Source organism: Aptenodytes patagonicus, chromosome 4 (assembly GCF_965638725.1).
Source record: "Aptenodytes patagonicus chromosome 4, bAptPat1.pri.cur, whole genome shotgun sequence".
Classification (NCBI taxonomy): Eukaryota; Metazoa; Chordata; class Aves; order Sphenisciformes; family Spheniscidae; genus Aptenodytes; species Aptenodytes patagonicus.
In genome coordinates, this window is record NC_134952.1 from 1,282,688 (window position 1) to 1,308,430 (window position 25,743).

Genomic DNA, 25,743 nt, shown 5'->3' on the forward strand with positions numbered 1-25,743 from the left:
CCCCGCCGCCGGGCCCGCCCCTTGCGGCGCCGCCGCGCTGATTGGCCGCGGCCCACCGCAGCTCCCGCGAGGCACGCCGGGAGATGGAGTCCGCCGCCGCCCGGCGCCTCACGGGAGGTGGAGTCCGAGCGGCGGGGAGAGAGGGGGCCGCTGGGACGGGGCGGCCCCCTCCCTGCCAGCCAATGGGGAGGGCGCGGCGGCGCGGGGCGGCATGGGAAACGGAGTCCGCAGCGGGGCGGGGCCCGCGGCACGACGGGAAATGTGGTTTGGCGGGAACGTGAGAGGAGCCCCGGGGGGCAGCAGGGAGAGGGGGCTCTCCTCGGGTCGGGGGGGGGGAGTTGTACGAGGTGCCCCCCACCCTGCCTGCGGCGGGGCTGAGCTCCGGGCTGGCTCCCTCTGCCCAGGCTGCCGCCGCTTGAGGGGAGCGTGAGGCCCCGAGGGAGCGGCCAAAGGGTTTGGGTAGAGCGGGGCCTCCCGACTGCTCCCGCCCAGGGTAGCCCTGCGCGGCGTCAGGGCTCTGCGAGGGCCGCGCACCGCATGCGAGAGTCTTTCCCCTGCCCCTGGTGCCACGTCTCCCTGTCTGTTCTCCTTTTTGTGAAATAACGGTTGAATTGAGCAACTAACGGAGACGTCTGAGGCAACCGTCGGCGCCCGGACGACAGAGCTCCGTTCTTCCTGTCCTAAAAGCACATGCACCTCGTGGCGCACGTTTCTGACCGCTTCACGAGGGACTCGCTCCGAAATGTTCTTCCTTTTTTGAACGCGAACGCCGTTTTCTCAGTGACACCAACACGGCAGCCAGAATACGGGTGGTGATAGAGGGTGCGCAGGAACGTGACGGGGAAAGCACGCGTTTGCCTTAATTCTGAAATTGTTTGAGCAAATAATAACACACAGAGAGGTGAAAGCCCAACAGCTTCTGAAAAAACCCTCAAATTTCATCATTTCCTTGTGGAAATACATATTCTTACTTTGATGGGAGCCTAACAATTGCTATTGACCTTTAAAATACGTGATTAAAAATACAGAACAGGAAACCTGGAAATAATAAGTTTACTTTGATGCAGACTTATTTGTCCGCTGCCTCAGTGTTACGATTTGTGGAGATAAAGGCGAGGTCGCGCAGGGCTGGGGGCAGAAGGGGTGCCTAAGAAGCGATCTCCAGAATCCTCTTCCCTAGATTAGTGGAATAAGAAGTGTCTGGCCCTTCAAATGCCGGTGAAATTGTTCGGAGGATTAGGATCAATTCTCGGAGGAAGAGCAAAGGGCCAGCAAATAGACTGGAGATGGGGATGAAGCAGGAAGGCAGTCAGGGTCTAAGAGGAAGGCTTGGCACAGCAGAAATAAAGGCAACAGATTACAGAGCAGGTCAGAAACAGATTTTCCATCTAAGGAGGAATTAAACAATATACCTGAAAAAAAACCCCAACCTTATTTTTTGCTATACAGGGAAAAATATGAACATCACGGTGTTTTGCTGTGGGGATGCTGCTGTTCTGCTTCATGGATGTGGTGCTGATTTTTCTTCCGCTCTCTTTCCATCTGCAAAACCAATTTCTGCTTTTAGGCTAATTCACCACTGACCCCCTTCACTGAATCGCAAATCTCCTGCAGCTTCGGGTAGAAAAGGGGCAGAGAAGGGGCCCGGCGCAGAGCCTGCCGCAAGTACAATACCTCTGGTCGTGTCCGGAGCACTTACCCCACCGCAGCTGGCCGTTCGGTGGGTGAGAGGCTCCGTGAGCCGTCACCCGGGCAGGGAGCTTGTGCCGTCCCCCGCGTCTTGTGCTGTCTTGCCGTCACTCTGCCTGGCCTCAGACCGCCCGCTGCCTTACAGCCTCAGCCCCTTGGCCGCGTTTTCTTGAAGGGAAGCCCCGTGGCATCACTCGGGTTATGTGGGAAGAGGTGAACCGTGCTTTACCGGAGCTTTAACCTGCCGTGGGAGCAGACGCTGTAACACACAGCCCGAAACAGCACGCTAAAGCGCACGTACGTACCCCTCGCGCCGGCACGAGGAAGGAGCTTCTACCAGAACAGAAAAGTGACTTTTTCTCATTTCTTGTTCCTTTTCCCTTAGAGATACTGTTAAAATCAAGTTGTTCCTGCGCTGCACCAACCTGCTCCCTCGGGGTTACAGGCTGCTGGCAGCCAGCATCGCCTCTCCTTTTGCCCTCTCCCTGCCTTCTTGTGTGCAAGCATGAAAACGCCACTCTCCCCAGGAACGGGTAGATGATGAGCAAAGATCTGGTCCAACAACAAATCCTGCTTACTGCAGCGTACCCACTGCTGTCCTTGCACCGCGTCCTCAGAGTTAATGGCTTGCTTACTTTAATTAAACCCGTCTGCAGTGCAGACTGGGGAGCACTTGCTGCCTGCTGGCCCAGCTGTGTGACCAGGGCAGGGTTTCACGTGGCTTAAACCTTCTTTTGACCCCCCCAGCACAGCCACGGCACTCGCAGCTACATTTTACCGCTGCCCTTCTTATCCCTCCGCTTGTCGTACGATGTCGATCTTTATCCTGAAGAACAGCGCGTCATTCGGGTTTGCTTTCCTCTAGGCAGGGTCTAACACCGCTTGGAGCCCTAACACTTCTCTTAAAAGGAGAAATAAAATCATTTTGCTGTGACTAATGCTTTACAAGGCAACTCTTCCTTTTCTAAAGGTTTCATCCTGTACTTCACAACGCAGCAAAATCTCTCCAATAAATATGGATGATAACCCAAATCTCTCTGTCTCTACACAAGGGAAATCCCCCTCCCTCCCATTACAGCTAGAGCCAGATAATTGATACAATCCCTAATGTTGACACACTAAATGTTTTGTAACAACAGAGGGGAGAGAATCTGTTTATCTAAAACCACATTTGGAGTGACATAAGACTATCACTTCTTTGGTTAAATACCAGAAAGAATATCAATTCTTTGGCTGATATCAGTCTAACCAGATCCATTTAGACTGACAACTCGCATTTCCCTGGTTTGGGGAAGAAGGAGGGGGGGGTTTGCTTCCCCAGATCGACGACTGTTAAGTCAACACTGACATTTCTTTCCATTTGGGGGGGGGGGGGAGGAACAAGCACCCCAGACATCGAGCAAACTCCTCTAGAAACCGAGGGAGATTTGGGGGTCTCAGACGGCCACCCCACACGTGACAGCTGGCTGCGGGGCTGGGCCGCCTGCTGGCTCAGGGAGAAAGTCACAGGAACATTTCTTGTCGGCTTCCATCTGTAAAGCCAGATTTTAAGAAAACTTGCGGCGGGCAGCAAAACTCAGGCTTCGAACAACAAACCCAGCCAGTTCTTCCTGCAGGGACGGGAATTACTTGCATCAGTCCCGAGCCTGTGCTTAAGCTTTCAAGCAGGCACAGACACCCGATATAATCACGTACGGCAGTTTTAGCAGGACTAAGGTCTTAAAATCCTTCTCTTTTTTTTTTTCCTGACTTGATGGATTCTGTTTCCCCCAGCCTCCCAATGACTGCTGCTCCGCTCTATCCCCTGCGCCTCTGCAGCCAGGGGAAGCCCACGCTAGCCCAGTCATTTCAGGCTGTCTTTTCTTAGGATAGTCTTTCAGAGGGTCACACAGTTCAGCACCCTGATCCTGCGAAGCGGCGTGCCTAACATTTCCCCCCCCAGCCCATCCAGGCTTTCAGGGCTAACATGATCCCCCCAGACAGGTGCTGAGCTCGATAACGGCCTGCGATCCAGCTGGACGAAAAATAAACCAGGATTAGAGCTGACGAAACTCTTCTGTTGGAGCAGCAAAGTCATTTCCCGAAGCTTAAAGGGAGTTAATTTTTTTGACGGAAAAGGCACGAATGAAGAAAGCAGCGGGCCTTGAGAAGGAAAACAGCTGAGCGGTAAAACAGGTGGGTGGGATTAGGGCAGAGGAGCTGGAGGCGAAGGTCTCGGCTGGGGATCAGTCCTGTGCCAAGCAAGGTCTGCTGCACGGCGGGGGAGAAACGCAAGTGCTTTATGCCCACGAAGAGCGGGTAGAAGCTGCTCGTTCCTGTGAGCAGCGGTGCCGAGGAAGCCGGGTTTCCTCACCAGGCACCCTGAGGCTGAACTCCCCCCTGCGTCTACCACGCAGCACGAGCTCTCCTTTCTTCTTCCTCCAGCACGCTGCAGTGGGGTCTCTCTCCTCTACTCAGCTGCTGATTTTCCACAAATCCTCAGGAATGCAGTAATAACCTTTACCCTCCGGCTACGCAGGGGCAAAGTCAACAGTGAGCAGTAAGGGAGCTGCAGGCAGATCCGATCCCCCAGGGCAGCGTGGCCACCCGAGCCAAGCTCCTGCGGTCGCTCAGCACGCAACACGACTGTAAGGCACACGCAAAGAAAGCCAAGAGGAGCTTACACCCCCTCAGGTGCACCGATCAACTGAGGCAGGGGCAATATTCGGAGAGGAACTCAAGGTAACCCTGCAGCACCACCACCCCCCCGCAGCCACCGCGGCGGCGGGTGCTTGGGGACTGTTAACGACGCTGGAAAAGCTGCCGGAGAAGTTGGACACCATCATCCCACTTCAGAAAATAAACAGATAAATGTCACTCACTGTCCAAGCGCTATCAGCACAGACGCTGTTGTCAATAAATCAGAAGTATCTAGGAACAGCTTGAACAACTTTTATTTTTTTTTTTTAAAGTGCTTAAAACGTAAATAACAAGCTCTTTATAAACATTAGTTGCAACTATTAAAACACGAAACACACAGAACCCACTTCCTGCGAACGTGAAGTACAGGGAAATCAACAACTCCGAAAACCCTGACGCTTCTCTCTCCCGTTTTGGGATGTTTTTCCACCCCACGTTTATAACACGAAACACACGGCGGTTTCTTCACAGACAAGTCATAAGGCTGAGTCTACGTGACACTTCAGTATCCGCATCCCTTCAGGTTTAGTTCCAGTTTAAGGATATACCTTGGCGGTTCTTCTGGCCCATGACTCCGGGCCAGAAGGGCCAGTCAAGGCAAAAATAAATCACTTGGCCAGAGTTCTTAAAAAGCAAGAAACCCAGTTGTGGGCTGACAACAAAAGCAGAGCACAGCTGTGAGGAACAGCACCCTGCGGAAGACCTTGTGAAACAGCTCGAGCACGGAAAGAGAAAGACAAGACCAGGAGGCAAAAGAAAAATCCAGAGTAATTGTTATGGCCGTGTTTAAAACGGAACCAGTGAAAAGCTGCTGCTGGCCCATCAAAACCCTTTCGTCTGCTCGGTTCAGCAAAGAGCGACAGACCTCGGAGTGTTACCCTGCACACTGACCAGAAGTGCTGCTTGCCTCCCTATTTTTGCAAATAAATCGCTAAATATGGAGATTCGGGACATGAGCAACTTGAGAACGTTTCCCCCGCTTCTTTTTCTCATCCCCCCCTCTACGAGAAAACATCTAGGTCCTCAAAACCATTTCCCATTGGTAACTTAGAGGTTTTAACAAAAAAATTATGCAGACTCCGGCTTCAGTGCTGTTGTGTGGCGTAGCGAAACTTGCTTGCTCTTATTCAGAGAATAAAAACTGTGTGGTGGGGGAAAAAAACCCACACTTGCAGGACAGCGGGGTGGAGAAACAGAGAACGAAGACAGAAGCATCTTTAAGATGCCTTTTCCTAAGCACAAGTCATCATTTGTAGAGAGCTCTGGACTTCTGAACGCTCGAGGACAGACACGAAACATCAGGGCAGCCTTGGCTGTCCTCACTGCTTGTTTTTTTTCCATAGCCCCCCGTCTCATGTGCGATGCCAAGGCACCCGTGCCGTACCCCTGCCTCAGCCTTTGGAGATGCTCTGCTATCGCAAAGTCAAGGCGAGAACGTTTTAGCCCTGCTTGCTCCAGCCTCCTCCGAGACGGCACGGGCTCCTGCGGTGGAAGGCATTTCGGGGACTGTGGTGCGCCGCTGCAACGGAGGCAGGACACGGGAGGAAGCACGTATTGCTGAAAAGGCCGTACACCCGATACAGCCTGCTGTAGCTCTGAGATTAACTTGAATACATAAAGTGCAAAACATTCAAGCTTTGGAGAGAAAAAAAAGGCAGAGCTGACTAAGGCAGAGGGGGGATTAGGGAGGCGGTGAAACGCGATGGAAGGGAGGGGGAGAAGGCAGGGAGGAGGTGCAGCAAGATCCTTATAAACATTGGCACTTGTGTGTGGGGAGCACCTACGACGCCGATCGGTGACGGGGGAGAAGTCCCAGGAAGCAGCTATTTTTCAGGGAGCGGAGAGCCAGCGTGAGCCACTGGCCTTCGTGTGAGATTTCAGCTCTACGCCTCCCCCTTACTAATGCCCGCTTGACATAAGCCTTCACCGCTCAGCATCCCCGCCGGTCAGCGGGGCTGCCCCTTCTCCCGGCCCTCCTGCCCGCGCCACGCCGCTCTTCTGACGCTGGACTGCTTTCTGGCTGTCCACAACTCCTCCCTGCCTGCTTTCAGATAAAAGGGAGGGCTTCTCCACGAGAGATATCCACCCAGAAAAGGAACGCTGCTCTCAGGCCAGAGGATCTTTTGATTATACAGGCAGAGAGATGTTTCTGGTACTGTTCTATAAGGAGAGAGAAACACCTTCCCTCAGACCCTCACATTGTACACCAGAAGCAAAGTCCCTGCACCTGAGACACACAGAGGGAGGAGGAACATGAAGACGCAAGTAGAGAAGTGCAAAATCCCAGATTACTTCCTACGAGGGGCGAAGGCAGGTAGGAACTAAAGGCTCGTAGCCGATATCTTCCCAGGTGACAAATCCTCCTTCTCCTGTGATGGTCTACAGGCTAGATATGACCAAGCGTTGTCAGTGACAGCAACGCCAAATCTCCTCTTCACCTGATACCTCTTACTCCGACAGCCTACTTTCTCCAACCTCAGACTTTGAGCATGACCCAATATTGTCTTTATCCGGCCATATTTTGTCTTGGAACATTTGGCCTGCTCTTCCTCCAGTGTCATCTCTTAATATCTCTACCTCCCGTGTCACGTGAGCTGCCCGTGCAGCACTCCTGCCAAAGACCAAAAGCAACCTGCACACACGGGGATGGGAAGGCTCTGCTGTCTGCGTTTAAAAATAACCCTAGTTCAGATTAGCAGGCAAACGGAAGAGAAAGCTGCCCAAGACGGGCTGCGCTGAACTGAGAATTGGATTTCAGAGCCTTTTTTGGTAGGAAACTGCTATCATCCTATTGCAAAAGGCACGATTTTTCAAAGTCATGGTATACAATACGAAGGTTTTAAAAGAATCCAGTAACTTTGGGAGATGTACAGGAGAGAGAAGATGCCTTACATGTCAAGACAGCTCAAGTCCCACGCCAACCGACCCTCCGCCTGCACGGGCACCTTCTCTAGTCAAAATCCTGGCAGAACGAGAGGGAGCAACATCCTTTCTGTATCCTTCCACAGCATCTCCAAATCAAAAGCTGCGCTGTACTCTGGTGTGGCCAGGAGCATCGCTCACCAGCCTCAGGCTAACACTATCCACGGTTGTTAAACCACGTAAATCAGAGGCCTTTGGACGGTCACTCAACAGTTAGCAGCAAGAAGCATTCAACTCCCGAGAGAGGTGGCCTACAATGCCTAAGGGTGGGCCCAAGCCGCCAGAGACCTGACGCTGGCATGTGTATGTGATACGATTCAAGCGGTGTTTGGCACTAATACTGGCTTGAAGGGGGTCTACGACGATTACTGAATTGCTAGCTTTGACAGAGAGAGTGTTTGACGGCTGCCTGACCTAGCAGGATGTCATGCATAGAGGTGGCCAGGCGGTCAGACCTCCTTCTCTGCACACGAGCTTCGGTCCCAATGGCATTTTCCTGTTGCATTGAGAAAGATGACAGAAAGTCAATGGTGGGGGGGGACAGCCAGTGGAAAGCAATTCCTGTGGACGCAGGAAAGAGGGAGTGTAATACTGAGTAGAAAATTCAGCTGTGGTTTATACATACAGGAGTCCCCCCCAGGGCACACTGGTGCCAGCCAGCCCGGTGACAGGTTGGGTGGTGTGCGAGAAGATCTCCTGCAGTACTGATGGTGCACAAACCATCACTGGCCCTTCTCCCATATTGCAAGTTCAGTTTTGAGCTGGGTAACTGAGGCAGCATCGAGACTATGCATGCACACAGCGAAGGAATCGGCACCGCTCACAATCAGGCAGTGACGTCGGCTTGAGTCCTTTACGGCCTCCGACCCTGGCGCTGTCGCTTTGTGTAGCATCTCCCATACGGTCAGATACTGGCACAACTTGGAGCTGGCTCTTCAGACGAAGACTCTTCATTTGGGGGTACAACATATGGGGCAGGAAGGAAAAGAGGCATCCAACAGTAGCCCCTTCCCCTAGCTGCCCTGCCGAGCAGGCTCAGGGGACAGTAACTCGGTGGTAGACCCGTACTGAGTTTAAGCATCACCGATGTCATCAACCAAGTTAACATCATCCATCAGCCAGGGTACACCACTTCAGAGAAAAGAGATGTGGAGCGTGGGCAGAAGAGCAGCAGTAGCAGGATGAAGCCATGGGCGAGGAGGTTGGTTTCCAGCTCTCAAATGTCCATGGACCACTTAAAGCATTGGCAGGATGAGTGCCTGAGAAGAGGCCACTTGGTCACAACAACAGGAACCTAAGGAGGCCTCTGCCTCGTGTGGAAGGCTCTGCTCCTCCCCACAGGGTGGATGACAACCCACCACCCTATAGTTCCCTGGAGCCAGAGCTGGGATAAGCTTGGGCTGGGAAGGAGCAGATAACCTTTCCTGCTAAACTCTGCGAACAGAAGCCACTGGAGCCCTCTTGTAAGAGGAGGGGGGAGTGCAGGGATGTTTGCAGCCTGTTTATTGGAGAAGTGCTCTAGGCAAGTGATGCTGGTCTCTGGGGAGAGGTTACTTGGTCTTGCTTTCCCCCAGCGGGATCTGGAGGAGCGTGGGAGACTGTTCCATGATGCGCACCAGCAGCTGGTCAATGTAGTTCTCCAGTTCATGGATGTGCTCCTCCTTCTTGCTCAGCTCCTTCTCTCTCTGCAGCAGGAGCTGGATGAGTTCATCGTGGGTCAAGTGATAATACTTAGCTGACTGGTCCAGTACGGTGGGATCCTGTGGTAGAAACCAAGAGGAACATTCAGTGAGTCAAATGAAAACCACTGCTCCCTTTAGTGTTTGCAAGATGCAGCAACAACCAAAGCAATCAATGTTTTCTCTGTCTGCCTTCTTTCCAAATCTGACCTGATGGGCTGGAGACATTGTGCAGCTATCACGTTGTGTCTTTACAAAGCAGCTTTCCCACGTGCCATGCAGTCGCCCAAAAATACTGGAGACAGAACAACTGCCCAGACATCCAGGCCAATGCAGCCCTCTCCATACGGCTCGAGGTGACTGCTAAGCACTTCCACCGGCTGAGTGAATCATTTAACAGGGTTTCCCCAAAGACTGTGTCAAACCTCTTTCCCCCAGCAGTTAGAAGCTAAGGGCGTAGGCACAATGGAGCCCATTAGCCTAGCATTAATGAGGCCTGGCATTAGCTACTCCCCCTCTCTGGGGCTTCCCAGTCCTCCAGCAGCAGGCCTGGATGATGGCAGGAGAAGAGAATTAAGAGCCGAAAGACCCCTCAGGAGCTCCCAGAGGACGAGGTGAACCCCAGCAGCAGCATTTTACATGTCAAGTTGGGGAGGCAAACAGAGCAGCAGGGAAGGAGAAGGCAACCCCATGAGACTGTGCCCTCAGACACATCACACAGGTATTCCGCTTGCCTCAACATGCCAGCATTTAAAATACAGCCAGGCAAGCAACATTTGAGCAAGGCTCCAGGAAGCACCTTCCCTCTGCCTCTGTCAGCAGAAAAAAACCCTTCAGGCCTTCAATCAGGCAGCTATCACATCCTCCACCTTTCATGTCTTGCAGATAACCAGGCATTCGCTCACACACTGTACAATAAAAATCCCAAACCGAAGCAAGCAGTGGGAGAAGAACGATGGGGTGAGAAGGTCCAGAGGCCAGGTCATGGAGGGAAGCCAGTGGGAGGCTGGGCAACCAGGAGCAAGGATATCAGGGTTAATACACATGGTTCCGCTCACACTGTGGCAGGACCCCGTTCTACCTCCTCCAACACCAGTTTTCTACACCTCTGTCACCAAATATAGAACATCTCAAGCAGGCGGGAACGCAGCTCTCACCTCAGTGGCAGGTTCTTACCTTTAACTTCTTTGAGTCTGTTTTCTCCAGGTGAGAGGATGGGGCCACAGGCTGGACGCTGCTCGTGGTGACTGTCTTCAGCTTCTCTAGGCCGTTGCTCAGAGCGGTCGTCAGGCTGGACCTGTGCTGCTGCTTCTTCTCGCTGGAGACCTCTTGCACCGCAGTGCTGATGGGTTTCACTGGGTGAGGACTAAGGAGAACAAGGAGGTTGGACAGTTAACACCCTGCCAAGCTGTGGAGTGACGCGGCTGGCTCTCCCTATGGTTTTTATGGGGATGGGACCCACTTATCAAATTTAGTCAGCTCCACACAGCTAAATCCTCTGTGCCTGTGTTGCTCAAAGCTCACCTGCTCCAAGAAGAGAGAGGAGAGCCAGCGTCCTGCAGAGTAGGCAGCCCACAGCGCTTTCCAGCACTGTTTCCACCCAGAGACGAGGTAAGGAGCCCCAGGACACGTGTTCGGCCGAGATACAGAACAGGTCCCCAGTGCCCACACCTATGCAGCTCAGTCCACACTGAGAGGGCTGTGGGTCGAAGCTCCCGGCTGCCAGGTGTTGGCACAGCTGGGGGAAATTTAACCCGGGTCCAATGTAATTGGGGTCGCTACATCCACTGCCCAGAGGGGCATATTGCTGCCCAGGAGCCCCCAGATTAGTGTCTGGGGTTACCACTGACGCTTCAGGGATGCTCCTGGCCCACTGTGCATCAGTTCCTGCACTGCCTCAGCCCAAGAGCTGGGCTCCACCTGCCTGGAAGACACCACAGAGTTTGTGCCCCTCCACTAGCCAAAAGGGAAGGCGAGGAGATGGTATCTGAATGCACCTTCTCTGTCACTTAAGGAGGAATTACATTTTCATTTATTTTTGCCTCACTCTTCACCCGAAAGATTGTTTCTGGGCTTAAACAAAGTGAGTTTGCTTTTCAGCGTGATGGAAAGAGAAGTGACCTGATGCTACCTTCCTGCAAGGAACAGGCAGACCTGTGCACCATACTCGGGATGCAAAGATCGTAAAATCTACTCGGGAGCTCTGCAAAGCCTCTGCACTCATCAGATGCAGCAGCCACCCTGCAAAGGGTGATAATCCCAACTGCTGTGCGTCCAAACGACACTGCAGGGGAAGGGGCACACCTTGCTCGCAGGAGCTCTCAAGCAAGGCAGGCAAGCGCAGTCTCTCTTTACAAATGGGGACCTCAGGGTGTTGGTAGGACGGGTTGTGAGAGGAGGAATAACACCCACAGTCACCGTGTGAGCTGTTAGCCGGGCTGGGACAGACCCCTCTCAAGTCCAGCTCGTGCTGTAACCGCTCGACTGTGCTTTACTTCCGTTTCGAAAGCAGAGCAGGTGGCTTTCAACCCTGCTCCAGGTCAGAGATGATGGGTGAGGCTGGGACAAAGGTAGCATGACATAAGGCATCAGGTGGATGGCCCAAGACCTCAAGGCTGGTGTCCTCGTGCCTTGTCAGTGGTGACGGGATCAGGATGTACCAAGCAATCTCCCCGTTGTGCTGACAGGGCACGTCTAGAAGTCCTCTTCAACCACGATGATGCCTCCTGTCATCCATTTGCTAGGAGAGGACAGCAATGGTAGCCACTGACCAGCTCCAACAAGCCAAAAAATCAACAACCCTTGTCAGAGCTGTCCAAGCACGTGGACAGAGGCAAGGGTTCCCGGACAGCTTGAAAGGATGGAGAGGGATCCCACAAATCTGAGTGGGAGTCCACTGACAGTGCCAGGGGTTGGAGAAGTTGCCGTTCTGCACGTCAGCCTCAAGCACTCTCCACCCTGGACTAAACCCTTCACCAGCAGAGCTGCAAACACCATGATGCCGCATTACAAGCGATCCAGCAGTTGTCCATTTGTTATGACGTAAGATGGGGTGAGGGTGGACCGGACCAGAGGCCATGCACAGATCCTGAAAAATTGCTCATTCCCAAGTCCTTTAAAAAACAGAAGTAATGACTTTGCTTGCTTGAACTGCTGCTAGCCTCCTTCCTAGCCCCAAATGAGTGGGGTTCACTGCAGGGATATGGGGAAGACAGCTCTACTACCACTGTAGGACTTCTACCGTTCTTCAAAACACAGTGTCTGGGAAGGAGAGCGGCCGGGGAGCCACCAGGACTGCTCGTCACAGCCAGATCCGAATATAAGCAGCCCCAAATGCCACCGTCGCCTCATGCATCCCCACAGCATCCCCACAGCCAGTGCAGAGACTAAGACCAGAGTATGGAACAGAACATTGGAATTGTTGGAGTACTGGAACAGGCTGCCCAGGGAAGTGGTGGAGTCACCATCCCTGGAGGTATTTAAAAGATGCGTAGATGAGGCACTTAGGGACATGGTTTAGTGGGCATGGTGGTGTTGGGTCGATGGTTGGACTCTATGATCTTAGAGGTCTTTTCCAACCTCAATGATTCTATGGCTGCAGAAGCAGGAGACTGACACCCCTAAGCAAGAGGTCTGCAGGGCACTGACTGGCCATCACGAACACTCAAACCATTTTAAACCTCGGAAGGGGACCTCTTTTGGACCAAACTTACCAAGGCCACTCTACAGAATGAAAACCAGCAACAGCCTTGGGATGCCAGTGGGATAGCTTGGATGCATTTTGAAAGCAGGGGGACATTTCCCACTGCAAGTCTGGTCGCAGGCAGCTTTCAGCCAGTGGGAACACATCAATTTCTGCAGAGCTGGAAAAGGTATTTAAAAAAAAAAAAAAAAAATCATTATCCCATCTTTCCCGCTGAGAGGGTAGTGTGTGCAGGGCTCCTGCTGAGCAAAGCAGGGGCTCTGCCCCCTCAGCTTGTCACTCTGAGAGGTTCTGAAAGCAGGAGGCATTCCTCCACCTGCGTCCCGCCCCGGGATGGTCGGCATCGGGTACTTCCAGGGGAGCAGAGGTTACTTCACGTCTCATGGCCACATCTGAAGTCCTGACGGATCTGCTGAGAAGTTGGACCTGTTTCCATCTGCCAGTTGATGAATGTGAACTTCAGACTAGAATTAGTTGCTCACACCGACAGCCTGCCTAATCCAGTACTGCATCTCCGAGTGGACATAAGTCTACGATGAAGCTTAATGCGTTCAAGATGAAACATCTCAGGATGACAGTGGCACCGCCCTGGCCCCTCTCTCTGAGCAAGCCTTGCTGTGTCACAGTTCAGCTTTCACCAATGATCCTGAGGTCATTGCTGAGCACAGCGGAAAACTGGGGAGATTCTCCTACAGCAACTTGGAAATTAAGTCTTTATCAACCTATTAAAATGCTTCTCACAGAGAACAAGAAAACAAATCCAAGGCAATCAGTCTCTCGTGGGTAAGCTGCTGTGTCTGCAGCAGCACACAGCATCTGAGGGCCAGCCCTCCGTGGAGAAAAGGGAATGACTGAACTTGGGATCAGCAACTCTTCTCCCAGGTCTATCTGTGGATGTGGCAAGCCACTCCCTGAGCTCCAAGGGCTCCACAAGGAACACATTCAGATCACAAAGACTGGCACGTGATTTAACCTGAAACCTCGTTTTCAGAAGAGGACGATTCTGCTGCACTCCTGATGTCGGGAAGGCACAAAGCAGCGTGTGCCAATGCCACCTCGGCACCTGTGACATCCCCAATCCTGTCACCTACAAGTGCCATGACATGCTGCAATAGTCGCACATCTGAATTCCCGATCCATGGGTGAGGAGCTGCACAACTGCTGGGCTCCTCCAAGGCAGCGGAGTCCCCAGAGCACTGCCATGAGCTGTCCTATAGGTCCCACCCATACCAGGGAGGTGTGACCAGAGACACCTTCCCAGCAGTGAAGGCATCATCCCGCCCTTCCCCAAAGAGCAGAAAGGGGAGCCTCCGTACACTTGAGTGTTGCAGCTGATGCTCCAAGCACCCACCTTACCCCAGCAGCAACAGTTTTGTTGGGCGAGAGCCCTCCCTCGCTGCAGGAGAGCCGGGAAGGATCTGGAAATGCAATCCCAACACATGCTCTTCTGGACTCTGAATTCCCCGGTTGCATCTTCAAATTTGGCACACAAGAAGCTGTTCCAGGAGGGCACAACCTCCCAGCTCACTGTGACCAGGCGGTGCCCCAGCCAGACTAGGCAGGAGGTGCTGGTGTCACTCAGATATACAGGTCTACCACTTGACCTGCCATCTTGAACAAGATGATCAGCAGAGAGCCACTCTGGCCACCTGGGAAGAGACATGGGTCCCCACACTCAGTTTCCATCCCTCCCAAGGAGGGCACATAACCCCAGCACACCAGACTCTCAATAATCCACACCAGGTACTAGCTCCTCCTCTATCTGATGGAAGAGAAAGACACTTTTGACCCAGCTAAGCCTTAATGCCTGTTCTAATTTTGAAGTCTTTCCTTTCTTCTTCCACCTCTTTTCTACCGTATCTTTTCTTTGTCTGTGTGCCACTGACCAGCCTAATAGGAGATGATTCTAGGAAAGGCAAGCATCACCACGGGCACCCGGAAAAGGGCCTTTCCACCCTGCCTCTCTCCCCCTATGACAATTAGTCACATCTCCCCAACCTTATAAAGTAGTTCAGATCCTCAGAGCCTTCCACAGAGACCTCAGTAACTCTTCAAAGCTTCTCGAATCACAGCAGCAAGTATCCAAAACATCCGCGTTTTACAGGTAGAGAAACCAGAGCAGAGATGTTCAAGGACTTCTCAGACATGTCATGACAGAAGCCAGCACTGACATGACGACCAGCTCTTAGGTCCAAGCCCGCTTTCCTCCCATGAGCCAGTCAGCCCTTGGATGGAGGCACAGTCAAGCCCGAAGGTGACTGTGAGCATATACTATTGACAAAGAGAGCCCTGGGACTACACTTCTCTCATTGCCTAATTTTACCCTTTGGGATTGCAGGACACTTCTCTTTCCATGAAACCTAACAAACCACCAAAAATTCAGGTTTCTGTATACCTGCTATCTGCAAATTTTGAACAAGGTAATTTTTTGGGAGGATGAATAATCCAATTAAGAATGATTTGAGGATCTGGCCTCAATACAGAAGAAGAAAAAAGAAAATCAGCTAACAGACCCATCTCTTGCTGGTTTTTGCTCCCGAGGTCATTTTGCACATCAAACGCACGCTCGAACCAAGGAGGGATCCCCATGCAGAAGGGCTGCAGCTCAGCTAAGTTCTGTTGTCCCCATCCTCCTGCCCTCTCTCTCCCCAGGGCCATGACCAACATTGTTCTTGGGCCAGTCGGGATTTTATCATTTCAGTGCCCCCGTGAAGCTCCATTTGCCTTCTGTCGCAGAAGTGAGGCTGATCAAATAAATCACTGCTGGAAGACCCAGATCCCCATGTAAACTGTAAGAGCTTGATCCTTGATACTCTGGGCAGACAGAGCCCATGACAATCCAGGGGAAGGCGTACCAGGAAAACTAGACGAGCTGAAGGACACAGAGCAAGACTCCATGCCCTAAACTCAGCATCTTTCTCTGCTTCACGGCATTTCTACAAGCCCAAGACTGACCTGGGAGGAGGAACAGTCCCTTCTTTCCTCTGATGCACCGCCACGGTACCCCCCTTCCCATTCCTGTTATCCTTAAGGCTAAGTCCCACGTGCTTCACAACCAACGGGCATCTCGGCAGGAAGGAGGGGAGAATGGCATTTTGCCACCACCCTGGTGAAACTACTTTTTTTTTTTTTTTTTTTTTTTTTTTTGCTATGGAGAGAAGAAGGTTTTTAGTACCTGACGGTCGTTTAAAAAGGAAAGAAACCAAAGCTGAATTAATGAAAAGGGAAGGGGCAGTAGCTGCGCACATGCCATGAAGGAACTCATGAGAGCATTAACGGCTGGAAACTCTCCTGGCAGACATGGAAAAGGCACCTATTTTGCAAGCACAGGGAAGATGATGGAGCCAAAATTAGCATCGAGTGAAATGCGGATGCAATTCTGCTGTGGCTGAATTTTCAGCTGGGGCAGGTCTTGGATGCGTCAAACCGTTTGCCCCAGTTTAGGGCAAACACAGGACACCAGTGGCCATTCCCCACCGTGATCCGAGAGCGCCAAGGCTTCAAGCTGTTCAGGCTGGACTCTCTGGGACCACGGGAAGGTGAGGGGAGAGAGGACCCGCAGCAACACATGGAGCGGCCTCCTTGGAGTCAGCGCAATCGTGAGCTGCTGACACTGAGCCGGGGTCCACTTATTAGCCCCCTGATAAGAGCAGAAGGGAGACAGGGTTCACCTCTACCAAATACACACCCTTCGCCTTCCCCGGAGAGTGCTCACCTGGTCATCTGCTGGAAAAAGGGCTTCTCAGCTGGCTGTGTCTCCCTGGGCAAAACCACGAGCGCTGAAGCTTGTGTGTCACCGGACTGCGGCAAAGGGCAGGGCTGGGCGGTTGCGCGGCTGGTCGCGGCAGGGACCCCGCTGCTCGCGGGGCACGCAACAGGGGAAGGGAAATCAAACTGTTTAGGGTTAGTTGCAGCCACAAGGAAAGGGGTGGAGAAGGCCAAGGGCTGGCTGTCATGCAGGAAAGGAGGCTTGCCCAGCGGGTCCCCGGGAAGATTAGCGGGCTGGAAGCCTTGCCCAAGGGCTTCCTCGTGGAGGTTGATGAAGCTGAAGCCTCCCTGACCAAGCCTTTCGGGCAGCACAGCTTGAACAGGGAGGGGGTCTGGTGGCTTCTCCACAAAGGGATTGCTTGGGGCATTTGGGCTGAGTGCCGGAGCAAAGGGATTTCTCGGGGCTGAAGCATTCTGCTCGCACCTCTCCTCCACCCTATCTGGCTTCCAGAAATCAGCCTTCTTGAAGTCTATCCTGCTGTCTGCTGAGCATCGGCGCCATGGCCCCTCGGGCTCGCTGGCGGGGGGTCTGCCCTGCTCTGCCTCCTGGGGAGGGCCGGCCACTGCCACGGGGGCACAAGACTCAGGCTGGCCTCCCGCTCGCCCAGTGGGGCCAGCCGTTGGCTCGTGCCGTCCCTCACCATCACCCCATGCCAGCTCCGGCTGGGGTGGACTCTCCCCACACGCTAACCTTTGGGGTCGCACCGCCGGGCCGAGACCCGCAGGGTGACCGGTTGCCTCCTGCTCTTCCAGAGCCGTCCAGAAGATTTCCGGTTGGCCCAGGTCTAGCTTGGAAGGTGGGTTTAGTCCCGACATACTGAGCTCCTCAGGGAACGGCTCCTGTTTGGAGGCCGTGTCCCACTCGGCGCCGTCTGCGGCCCCCATCGGAGGAGATAAACCTGGCTGGCTCCAGCTCTCCTTAGCAGCCGACTGGCCTAATCCGTCTAGGGAGATCTTCGATGGGCAAGTCTCGAACTGCTCAGCCGCATCTGTCTTGTTTATCTCTGACCAGTCTTCCCCCAAAGAGGTGTCCCCTTTTGCCAGGTCGCTAGCTCTCGCCTCCAAATTAGCTGCTGAGTCTGCAGCGGCAGATTCGGCATCCTCAGGGACCGGGAACTCACTCCCGGCTTCAGGTATGTCCACTCCCAGTGCGGGCGGGCTGGGAGATGCCAGGACAGAGGGCTCGCTGCTCAGACGGCTCCTCGGCAGCTCCATGTCTGCCTTCGGGCCCTCCACGTCTTCTATTCGCTCTTCACTGCCTCGCTGCCTTGGCTGCGGGTTGCAAGCATCCTCCTCTTCACCGTCCCCTCCACTGCCCGTGGCTGCAAACCACCTCGGAGGTTTGGGGGGCGGCGCGGCCGAGCCAGCCGCCATCTCCTCCCTCTCTCGGGTACCTGTCCACGGAGAGAGGACAACGTGCCTCTCGCAAATGTCGGAGCTGAGTTTTACACGGCTTTCACTGGCCTCGAGCCGCATGCTAGCCTGGAGCCGGTAGACTGAAGTCCGTATGTCGAACGCTTCCTCCCCACTACCAGCACCCTGGGGCTCTGTCCCTGGCTCAGGGGCCATGGGGAACCGTTTTGCTGCCACATCGGCGAGCACCCGTGGGGGCACGGCCGCCACGTTGCTGTCCGGCGGGGTTTCGGAGACGGGTTCAGGGGCCAAGGTGCTTCTGGGCAACACACAAGCGGCGGCGCGAGATCCACTCTTCGCTTCGAAGGCGCCTTCGCTGAGGAAGGCTGGCCGCGGGCCGAACGTGCTCTCCTGACCCACGCGCTCCTGCTCAGCCACGCTTTGGGCGCTCTCTGACAGGTCAGGAGCGGTTTCAGTGGCTATGGTCATCCATCCGTTTGTCCCTGCACTAGAGAGTTCCTCCTCGTTACTGTCCCCTTCCTCCCTAGCACTATTTTCAGCAGTTAGTGGTGTTGAAGCCTCTTTTTCCCCTGGATTTCCTGATGCAAACGCGGCTGTCCAAACTGTAGGCGTGCTGCTTTTCCTCCTCCTTCCCATTGACCCCGCAGACACAGGGCTCAGCACATCTTCTATCACGGTCGCTTCCTGGGTTGTGCTCACCAAGTTTGCCCCCACATCTAAACTGGAGAAATTTGTCCAAGACCGTAGAGCTGTGGGCATTTCACTGCCGATCTGTGAATCGGCTTTTTCAAATACCTTCGTCCCCTTCTTGCGAGCCGGCTCGGCTGATCTTTCCGTTGGGCTGGCTGCATCGGGATCATCGATGAAAGCCATGCCCTCCGCTGCCACCGAAGCAAAGAAGTTTTCCTTCTTCAGTTCTGGTTTGAGCCTGCTGGTCGCAAAGGCATCAAAGGTATCGTCCCACTCCGAGAGGGGAGGGGGGACGGCGGGTTTCTCGTCTGGAGGAGGAAGGTCTTCTTGTGATGGGGGAGTAGTTTCTGGCACGGGGACACAAACGCTTTTGGCTGGAGACTCCCTCTCTGGGTCTTTATGTCTTAGGGAGGCAGAGGGACTGCAATCCTCAGAGGAATAAAAGCTCCCAGCGACCTCTGTTGAAGCATGCGGCCCAGACGGGAAACTAGAGAAAAAGTGAGTAGGTGAAGGAGAATTTAGTACCTGGTCAGCGAGGAGGTCCTCAAAGAAGGGATTGCTCTGCAGGGAGTTGAGGAATGGGTTGGTAAGGGACAAGCATCCAGACTGACTGTCTCCAATAGCGGGAGAGAGGTTAGCGCTTGGCATGCTAGCGAGGTGGGCTACAGCGGCAGGAGGAAACTGGGCAGGGGAGCAGGGAGGAAAATGAGAAGGAGCATCTGAGCTGGTTTCTACCTGAGGAGACACTTCCAGGCTGTGGAGGGAAGACAAAACAGTCCTCCTGGTTAATGCCGTGACAGTGCTGTAAGCATACACCACACACACTACAAACGCTTCGGTTCAAAGCAATGCAATGATCAAATACATACTCGTCTCTCTTGTTAGGCAGAGCAATGATTATGGAGTCAAGGCATGGAAAGGGCATGCACGACAAAAAGGAAAGGGCAGCCCTTCTTCTACAACAGTCCTTCAAATTTTCCCTTTCTGCCTTAGCAAGCCCTAAGACTCAGGAGCCTGAGAGGTTTTTCCCACCTCCTGCGGCCCAAGGACTCGGCTCATTTTTTTTGTCCCAGCACTGATGCGTACCCAGGGCAGGCTGCGCACGAGGAGCCGGGCTGGGCTCTCGGATCAGGATTACTTGAGCCAGTAAGAGCACGCAGGAGTGAGTCTTTCCCAGTTTACCCCAGTGCCTCATTACTTGTTTGGCAACATATCAGGACGACAGCGGATGTGGTGCTCCCTCTCGCACAGGAGGGATGGTAGCGTGGCTGCGGGCAGCCAAGGAACACGAGCTGAGCAGGAGGGAGCACGTGGCCAGGATGTGGCCCAGGCTCTGCTCTTGACTCTGCCCAGCCTCTCCGCATGCCCTTTGTCACGTCGCTTCTGGCCTGAGGTCCCGAGATGCCTGAACCCCTACGGGGGACCCCCGAGGGGGAAGGGATTCAGCACAGCTCGAATTCAGACTGTCAAACTCCTCCTGCACCTCGCCCTGAGTCAGGCGGCCAGTTCTTTGCTGCCTTTTCAAGAGGGACTACACTGACCTTTCCTTGGGATTTCATTGATCTTCCTTTAGGAACTCCTCCAGCAATGAGCATCACCACCCCCGTGGAAGCCTTGCCAGGCCGGGGCTGGCCGTCTTGGAGGTTTTCACATCACAAAGGGTGCGGTGTGGACACCCCGTGCCCCAGCCGGTGCTCCGACTGCTGCACTCCCTCCTCCTGAGCCCCCATCCCCTTGACTCACCCCTGCCAGGAGCAATCCCGTCCCCAGGATGGGGGCACCTGGCACCGACACACGCGGCTGTACTGCCCCGTAACCAAGCCAGCGGGATTACTTCCTTCTGCATTGGCCACGACAGCTGAGCTTCAAAGAGACCCCAGTCTTGGTTGGGAGAAATATGGACATTGATCAGCCAGCACTGGGCATATCAAAGTTTAACGAGGAATGAATATAGAGTAATTGCTTTGCCAATATGCACGGGGTATGTCCAGCCCTGGGGCTACATCACGATATTTCCCTGCCTCACCTGAGCTGCTGGTAGGGATCACAGGCGGCACTGGAAGATCACGGTCAATGCACTGTCAAATGGCAAAGTTGCTTGGACAACTGTTTTCGTCTGTTATGGATGCACAAAAAGCCTTAGACACATTTCAAAGCGCAAAAATGCCATCTTGAGGCAAAAGTTAACGATGTGTGAAGGTGCCGTCAGCATTGGTTGCATTTAAAGCAGGCAGGGTTACGTGCCGGCAGCATGCCTCGGACCATGAGCGATGCATGGATGGGCAGGAGCCCGTGCACACTGCAGCAGTGGGGTAGGACCCACTTCTCCCCACTCCTGGCAGCTTCGAAGCACCCCTCACACATCATTTTCTGTGCAGCTACCTTGGAAAGGTGCCTATTTATGCAATCAATGCCACCAAAGTCCCCTTGTCCCGGTTTTTAGGTAGGTAACACACACAGCAAGCAGCCGAGTGCCACAGGCTCAACTCCAGCACCCGTCAGACACTACGCCAGATACTATTTAGCAGAACTAGTAATTCAGGCACAAAAAAAGCCTCGAAACCTTCATTTCCACTCAAACCTGCAGCTCACTTGGTGCTGCGGGCAGAGACAGCTCGTGGGTGCCCTCTCCTGCTGTCACTAAGCAGCAGTGGTGGCCGTGGCACAGGTGCCCATTCCCATCCCTGCACAGCCTGGCCGTGCTCCGCCGTGTCTCCGCGTCCTCTCCCCGCTCGGACCACCGGTGTGTAGCAGGGTGGAAAACCCACTGCAGGCAGCCGGGCATGCACCTCTGCAGAAGATAACTCTGAGCAGCCCAGCTCTCCCTGGGTGTTTTAAGCTCTCAGCAAGCACAGAAAACCTCCAGGAGAAGTGATGGGAGAAGCTGATGGACCTTTAGGCACAAACCACCCCAGAGAGACCGGCAGCTGCTCTCTGCTTGGGAGCCAACCTCTCCGGTCATGCTGTGATCTGGGGACCGGCATGTGGTTGGGGTGCTCTGCATCTGAACCGTACCTCCAGCACAAGACCCACTCCGGACCACCCACAGGGCATCCTTGCTGTTCTGTAAAAGACCATCCATGAGGCAGCAGTGGCGCAGCACGACAGCGTTTGCGCAAGGAGACAGGGCAGCCCATCTCTCCCCAACTCTCTGTCACCGCTATCTGGTGTTTGCCATCCCAAAGGTCTCGAGGTTATGGCTCGTATTGACAAGAGTCTCTCAATTCTTCTGGTTTTTTGAGTGCAGAAGGTGCTGACAAATGCTTGCAGCTGCTGGGGGGCTCCATGCTCCTAAGCTGAACACACACACTGGAGCACAGGATCCTGTTCACTGCCACTTGCTGCAAATTGACCTTTCTCCCTAATCACCCTCAAATTTAAGCTCTCCAGAAGAGGAGCACAGCTGCCCGTGACCCAAGGTCCAGCTGGGTGAGTTCACAAGATCCACAAACGGGTTTTATCTGTGGTGGAACAGGGCAAAACACAGCAAATTTTCCTTTCCAGCTGGAAAGGGAAGGTGGCAAGGTCCAACCTGAAACACCACGATCTCAAGGTGGCTGCAAACGGCACACACCGCTGCCTTACCTCTGCTTGCTCCTGCGATTGCTCCTTCTTGCTGGCACTTGCTTTAATGTTTTGGTCCAGATTAAGATCCCTCATTTGTGATTCTGCTTTAACAGTATTTAGTGCTGAGTAAGAGCAACCGAGGCCTGATCCAGCCAGCTCTGCTGGGCTCTAGCACTAAATGGCTACAGAGCATTAATCAGCTTCAGGCTCCTAATGAGTGCTCGCTGCTAACGACCTTCACAGCTGCCAGAAGACTGAGTGGTTGAAGTTCCTTCCCCAGGAGATGGCTGGTGCCAGAGCAGCCCCTCACCCAGGCAGACACGATGGGCAGTGCCCTGAATTGCGCTGATCCCCACCCGCACAGGTGGAGGAACAGCTTCAAGGTCTCTTCAAACCCACCCAAGATGACCCTGTCTTCCTTCCCCAAGTCATGATGGGGCTCACGGGGTGCTGGACCTGCTGAGAAAGAGCAGCTCTCGGCCACGCCAGCAAGCTGGTCCCAGCCCCGAGCGTGCTGCCTGTGCGGTCCGGGCCACCAGGAATCGGGATGGTGCTTTCAGCAAGCCCCTGACTGCCCCATGCCCGTCGTGACCTACACATCAGTGTCAAGATGCAGCAAAATGAAGGCTGCACTTAGCCTGGGAAACAAGGTGGGTGAACATGAATCTTTTCTTGGAGGGAAGGAAACCAGAGCGATGTAGCTTGTGGCTCTGGCGCAGGAGGACCCAAATTTCTCCCCTGCCAGGCAGTGGTCCCGTATCAGCCTCCCCCAACACGTGCAGCCCAAGCCAAGCTAAAGATATAAAGACAGAACTTAAATCCAGCTTTTTTTGTCGGATTCCGGTTTTCCTCCTCCAAAACCCCCTGCTGAAGTTTCCTTTCCACTGCCCATCCTCATTCCTGCTGGGACCCACCGGGGCTTGCTCAGGGGCTGCACAAACCGCTCTCAGCCGCAAACTCCTGGCAGCAGAGCCCGCGTCTTTCCCCTGGGTTTTCAAAGCACCGATTGCACCATCACCATTCGATGCCTTTCCTTAGGACAAGCATCCCCTTTTGGTTACCAGCCCGGCGCTGGCAGCAGACCTGCTCTCCCCGTGAATAACCCACCCCACAAAAAGCCCCGATTCCCCTCTCTGATGAAGGGTGCTGGAAGTGCTCAGCAAAACAAGGAGCCGAGAACGGTGTTTTCCTCTAGAGGGAAACCTCCGCTTGCAGCAGCCTGATTGAAGATCTTTGCTGCATTGAAACGCTGACTCACCCTCCTCCTCCCGTACCCCAGCACACAGCTCCACCAGCCAAAATAAATAGCGGGTACCTTTCTGCCCTCATTTATTTGTTTGGCAGCACTTCAGAGATGCGTTTGAGCTTCTCAGCAGAAAAAATAAAATAAAATAAAATATTGCTGAGCAACCCCCTGATGAATAGTCTGTTTGAAACAGCTTATTCAATGCAGGGAGATTTTTTCCCTACAGATCGCAGCCTGAATTTCAGGCTGAAGGCAGCCGTCCCAGCTCCGCAGTCACAGAGCACCATCCCCAGCCATCGCAGGCCATCTGCAAGAGGGTGGGTAACTCTGCACTGTGAAGATAAAGACGACAGCACATGCGCTGAAAAAGCAGGGGTTTGGGGAGGGCAGGGCTCAAATCCAGCCATAATGTGCTGAGGTTAAGAGCTGCGCTGAAGATCAAGTGGAAGATCCCTCCTAGGAGGGCTGGATCCAGGGGAGCGCCGTGACCCTACCACTCACAAGCTGCTTTCTGCCCCATTTCCCCGTACACAAGCACGCAGCCGGGGCTCGCTGTGAGCGAGCCAGGGAAGGTGGAAAACCAGCAGGCCTGGGGTGCCGGAGGCCCCAGCGGCAGCTTCAAAGCCTGGCAGGGATCAGGAATTCCCTCCCACCAGCATGAGCAAGGCTGGCACGGCAGGATTTGCGCAGAAGGGGGTTGGGAAAAGATGGGTACAGCAGCCCAGGACATTTTTGTACGGGGTGGGAACCCAAATGAGGAGGAGTCAGAGAAAATATGCGAATGCTGCTTTTAAATAGCAATTTCTGAGGCGAGAGCAAGGGGTTTAGCTATCTGTGCAATAACCACTTTGGTTTCCTCTTGGTCCTCACCTGCCTGTCATCCCAATTAAAACAGACAAGTCCTGCTTTATAGAGATTTGCCCCAAAACCACAGGAATAAAAAAAAAAATAGCAGAGAGAGGATCTGGGCGGTAGGAGCCCAAGTAGATGCAAAGTGCTAACCCCAATACCCACTTTTAAGGGTGGAGGCAGGGCTGTGCTCTACCTGGACAGCCACAAAGCAGATTTGTTTCACCAGGGCTGAGCTGGTGCCAGCTTAGGATCCGATTCACCATCCTGCTTCATGTCCATCCCTGGGAAATGCGGGCTCAGGAGGCAAAAGGAAGGCAGAGGCATTTTAAGAGCCATTTTTCACCCTTGCAGGCTCCCTGCACCCCTCGTGCCAGAGGGAAAACGTCCAGCTCCGTCCCTGACGATTTTTACCCTGTGACTGATCCAATACAGGCGTGCAGTTTTGCAGCTCGCGTGGATACAAGACCTGTGCCAGAGATGTGACCCTGACGGCTCCCGCGATGGACTCATCCGCAGCATCACCGTTATCCATGACGCCCTGGTTCTCACGACACGGTGCTCCTCTTCATCAAACTCTGCAGCCTCCCAGGTTCTGCTCTGAAAGTCCCCATTAACGGTGCTTTGGAGGGGGCTGTCGCACACATCAGCGTTCAAGCCCACCGACAAGCTCTCCTGGTCCACCTGCGCCACTCCCCGCTGCCAGCCCGTCCGAGGAGTGTGCTCCAATCATTCAAAACCTTCTTTCCATTTCCAGCACTTAGGAAATGTACTTTTGGGAGTACATGATGAAGAGTGAGGAATTTGAGTCAATATTTGGCCTCACTGCTGGATACAAGGGTAGGGACTATGGAAAGAGGAGTGACAACCAAGGTGGGGAGTGATTTTACATTTCCCCCCCCATGAAAGCAGCAACAGAGGGAAGGGCCTTTAACCTGCAAATGGCACTAATGCAATTATTTTTACAAGAGAGAGCGCAATTTCTCTTTTTTCCTACTGCCAAGCATGAGATGCAGCCTCATTTTATCATCCCGATTCACGCTGCAGGAAGCAGGACCTGTGGAGCTCTGATAACATTGTAGGAAAGCCTGAAAATAGTTAAACCAATTGTTTTAGCCCCAGGCCTTGCTTCAAATAAACCTGCTGAGCTTCTTCCTTACATACAACCCTTGACCACACAACCTTAAAAACAACAAACCCCAAACAGTCTTTTATTCAGGTCTCCAAAGAGCAAACACTATCTTCCTACTGCTTCCATTCAAGCCAGTATCAAAGCCCGGTAGCCGCCACAGATTAGCAAAGCCGGGGCAGAAAGGCACAGACCTGCTTCCCCGTCAAGAGTCAGCGAACAAACGTGTAAATAAGGGCTGAAGGCAGAAATGTCCAGCCCTCTCCCTGGGTAAGAGAGCGGGCAGGTTTGCAGCTCGCAGGGCAGCGCCAGCTCACACGCGCTTGCCAACGGGTCAGCAAAACCCGCCCACAACAGAACAGAAAACCTTTTTATAAAGCTGAAGTGAAAACCAGCAGAAAGTCAGTGGCTTCCTTATTTTAGAAAAGGTGTGGTTTTGCAAGAGCAA

The 25,743-nt window shown here is 53.7% G+C and overlaps 1 protein-coding gene across 4 annotated transcripts in view; it reads right to left on the minus strand.

Annotated features, from left to right (window-relative positions):
* Nucleotides 1–4,600: 4,600 nt before the first annotated feature.
* The window catches only part of RAB11FIP5 (RAB11 family interacting protein 5), a 44,717-nt gene continuing 23,574 nt past the window's right edge, over nucleotides 4,601–25,743 (minus strand). The window contains exons 4-7 of one of the 4 annotated variants that reach the window (XM_076335634.1): nucleotides 17,132–18,991; nucleotides 16,388–16,528; nucleotides 10,146–10,335; nucleotides 4,601–9,050 (exon numbers count right to left, since the gene is read on the minus strand). In XM_076335634.1, the coding sequence (XP_076191749.1) occupies nucleotides 8,841–9,050; nucleotides 10,146–10,335; nucleotides 16,388–16,528; nucleotides 17,132–18,991 (2,401 nt within the window). In that variant the 3' untranslated portion in view covers nucleotides 4,601–8,840. Of the gene's footprint in view, nucleotides 9,051–10,145; nucleotides 10,336–16,387; nucleotides 18,992–25,743 lie in introns of all 4 variants that reach the window. The other 3 variants (XM_076335635.1, XM_076335633.1, XM_076335636.1) reach the window with 3 other exon arrangements.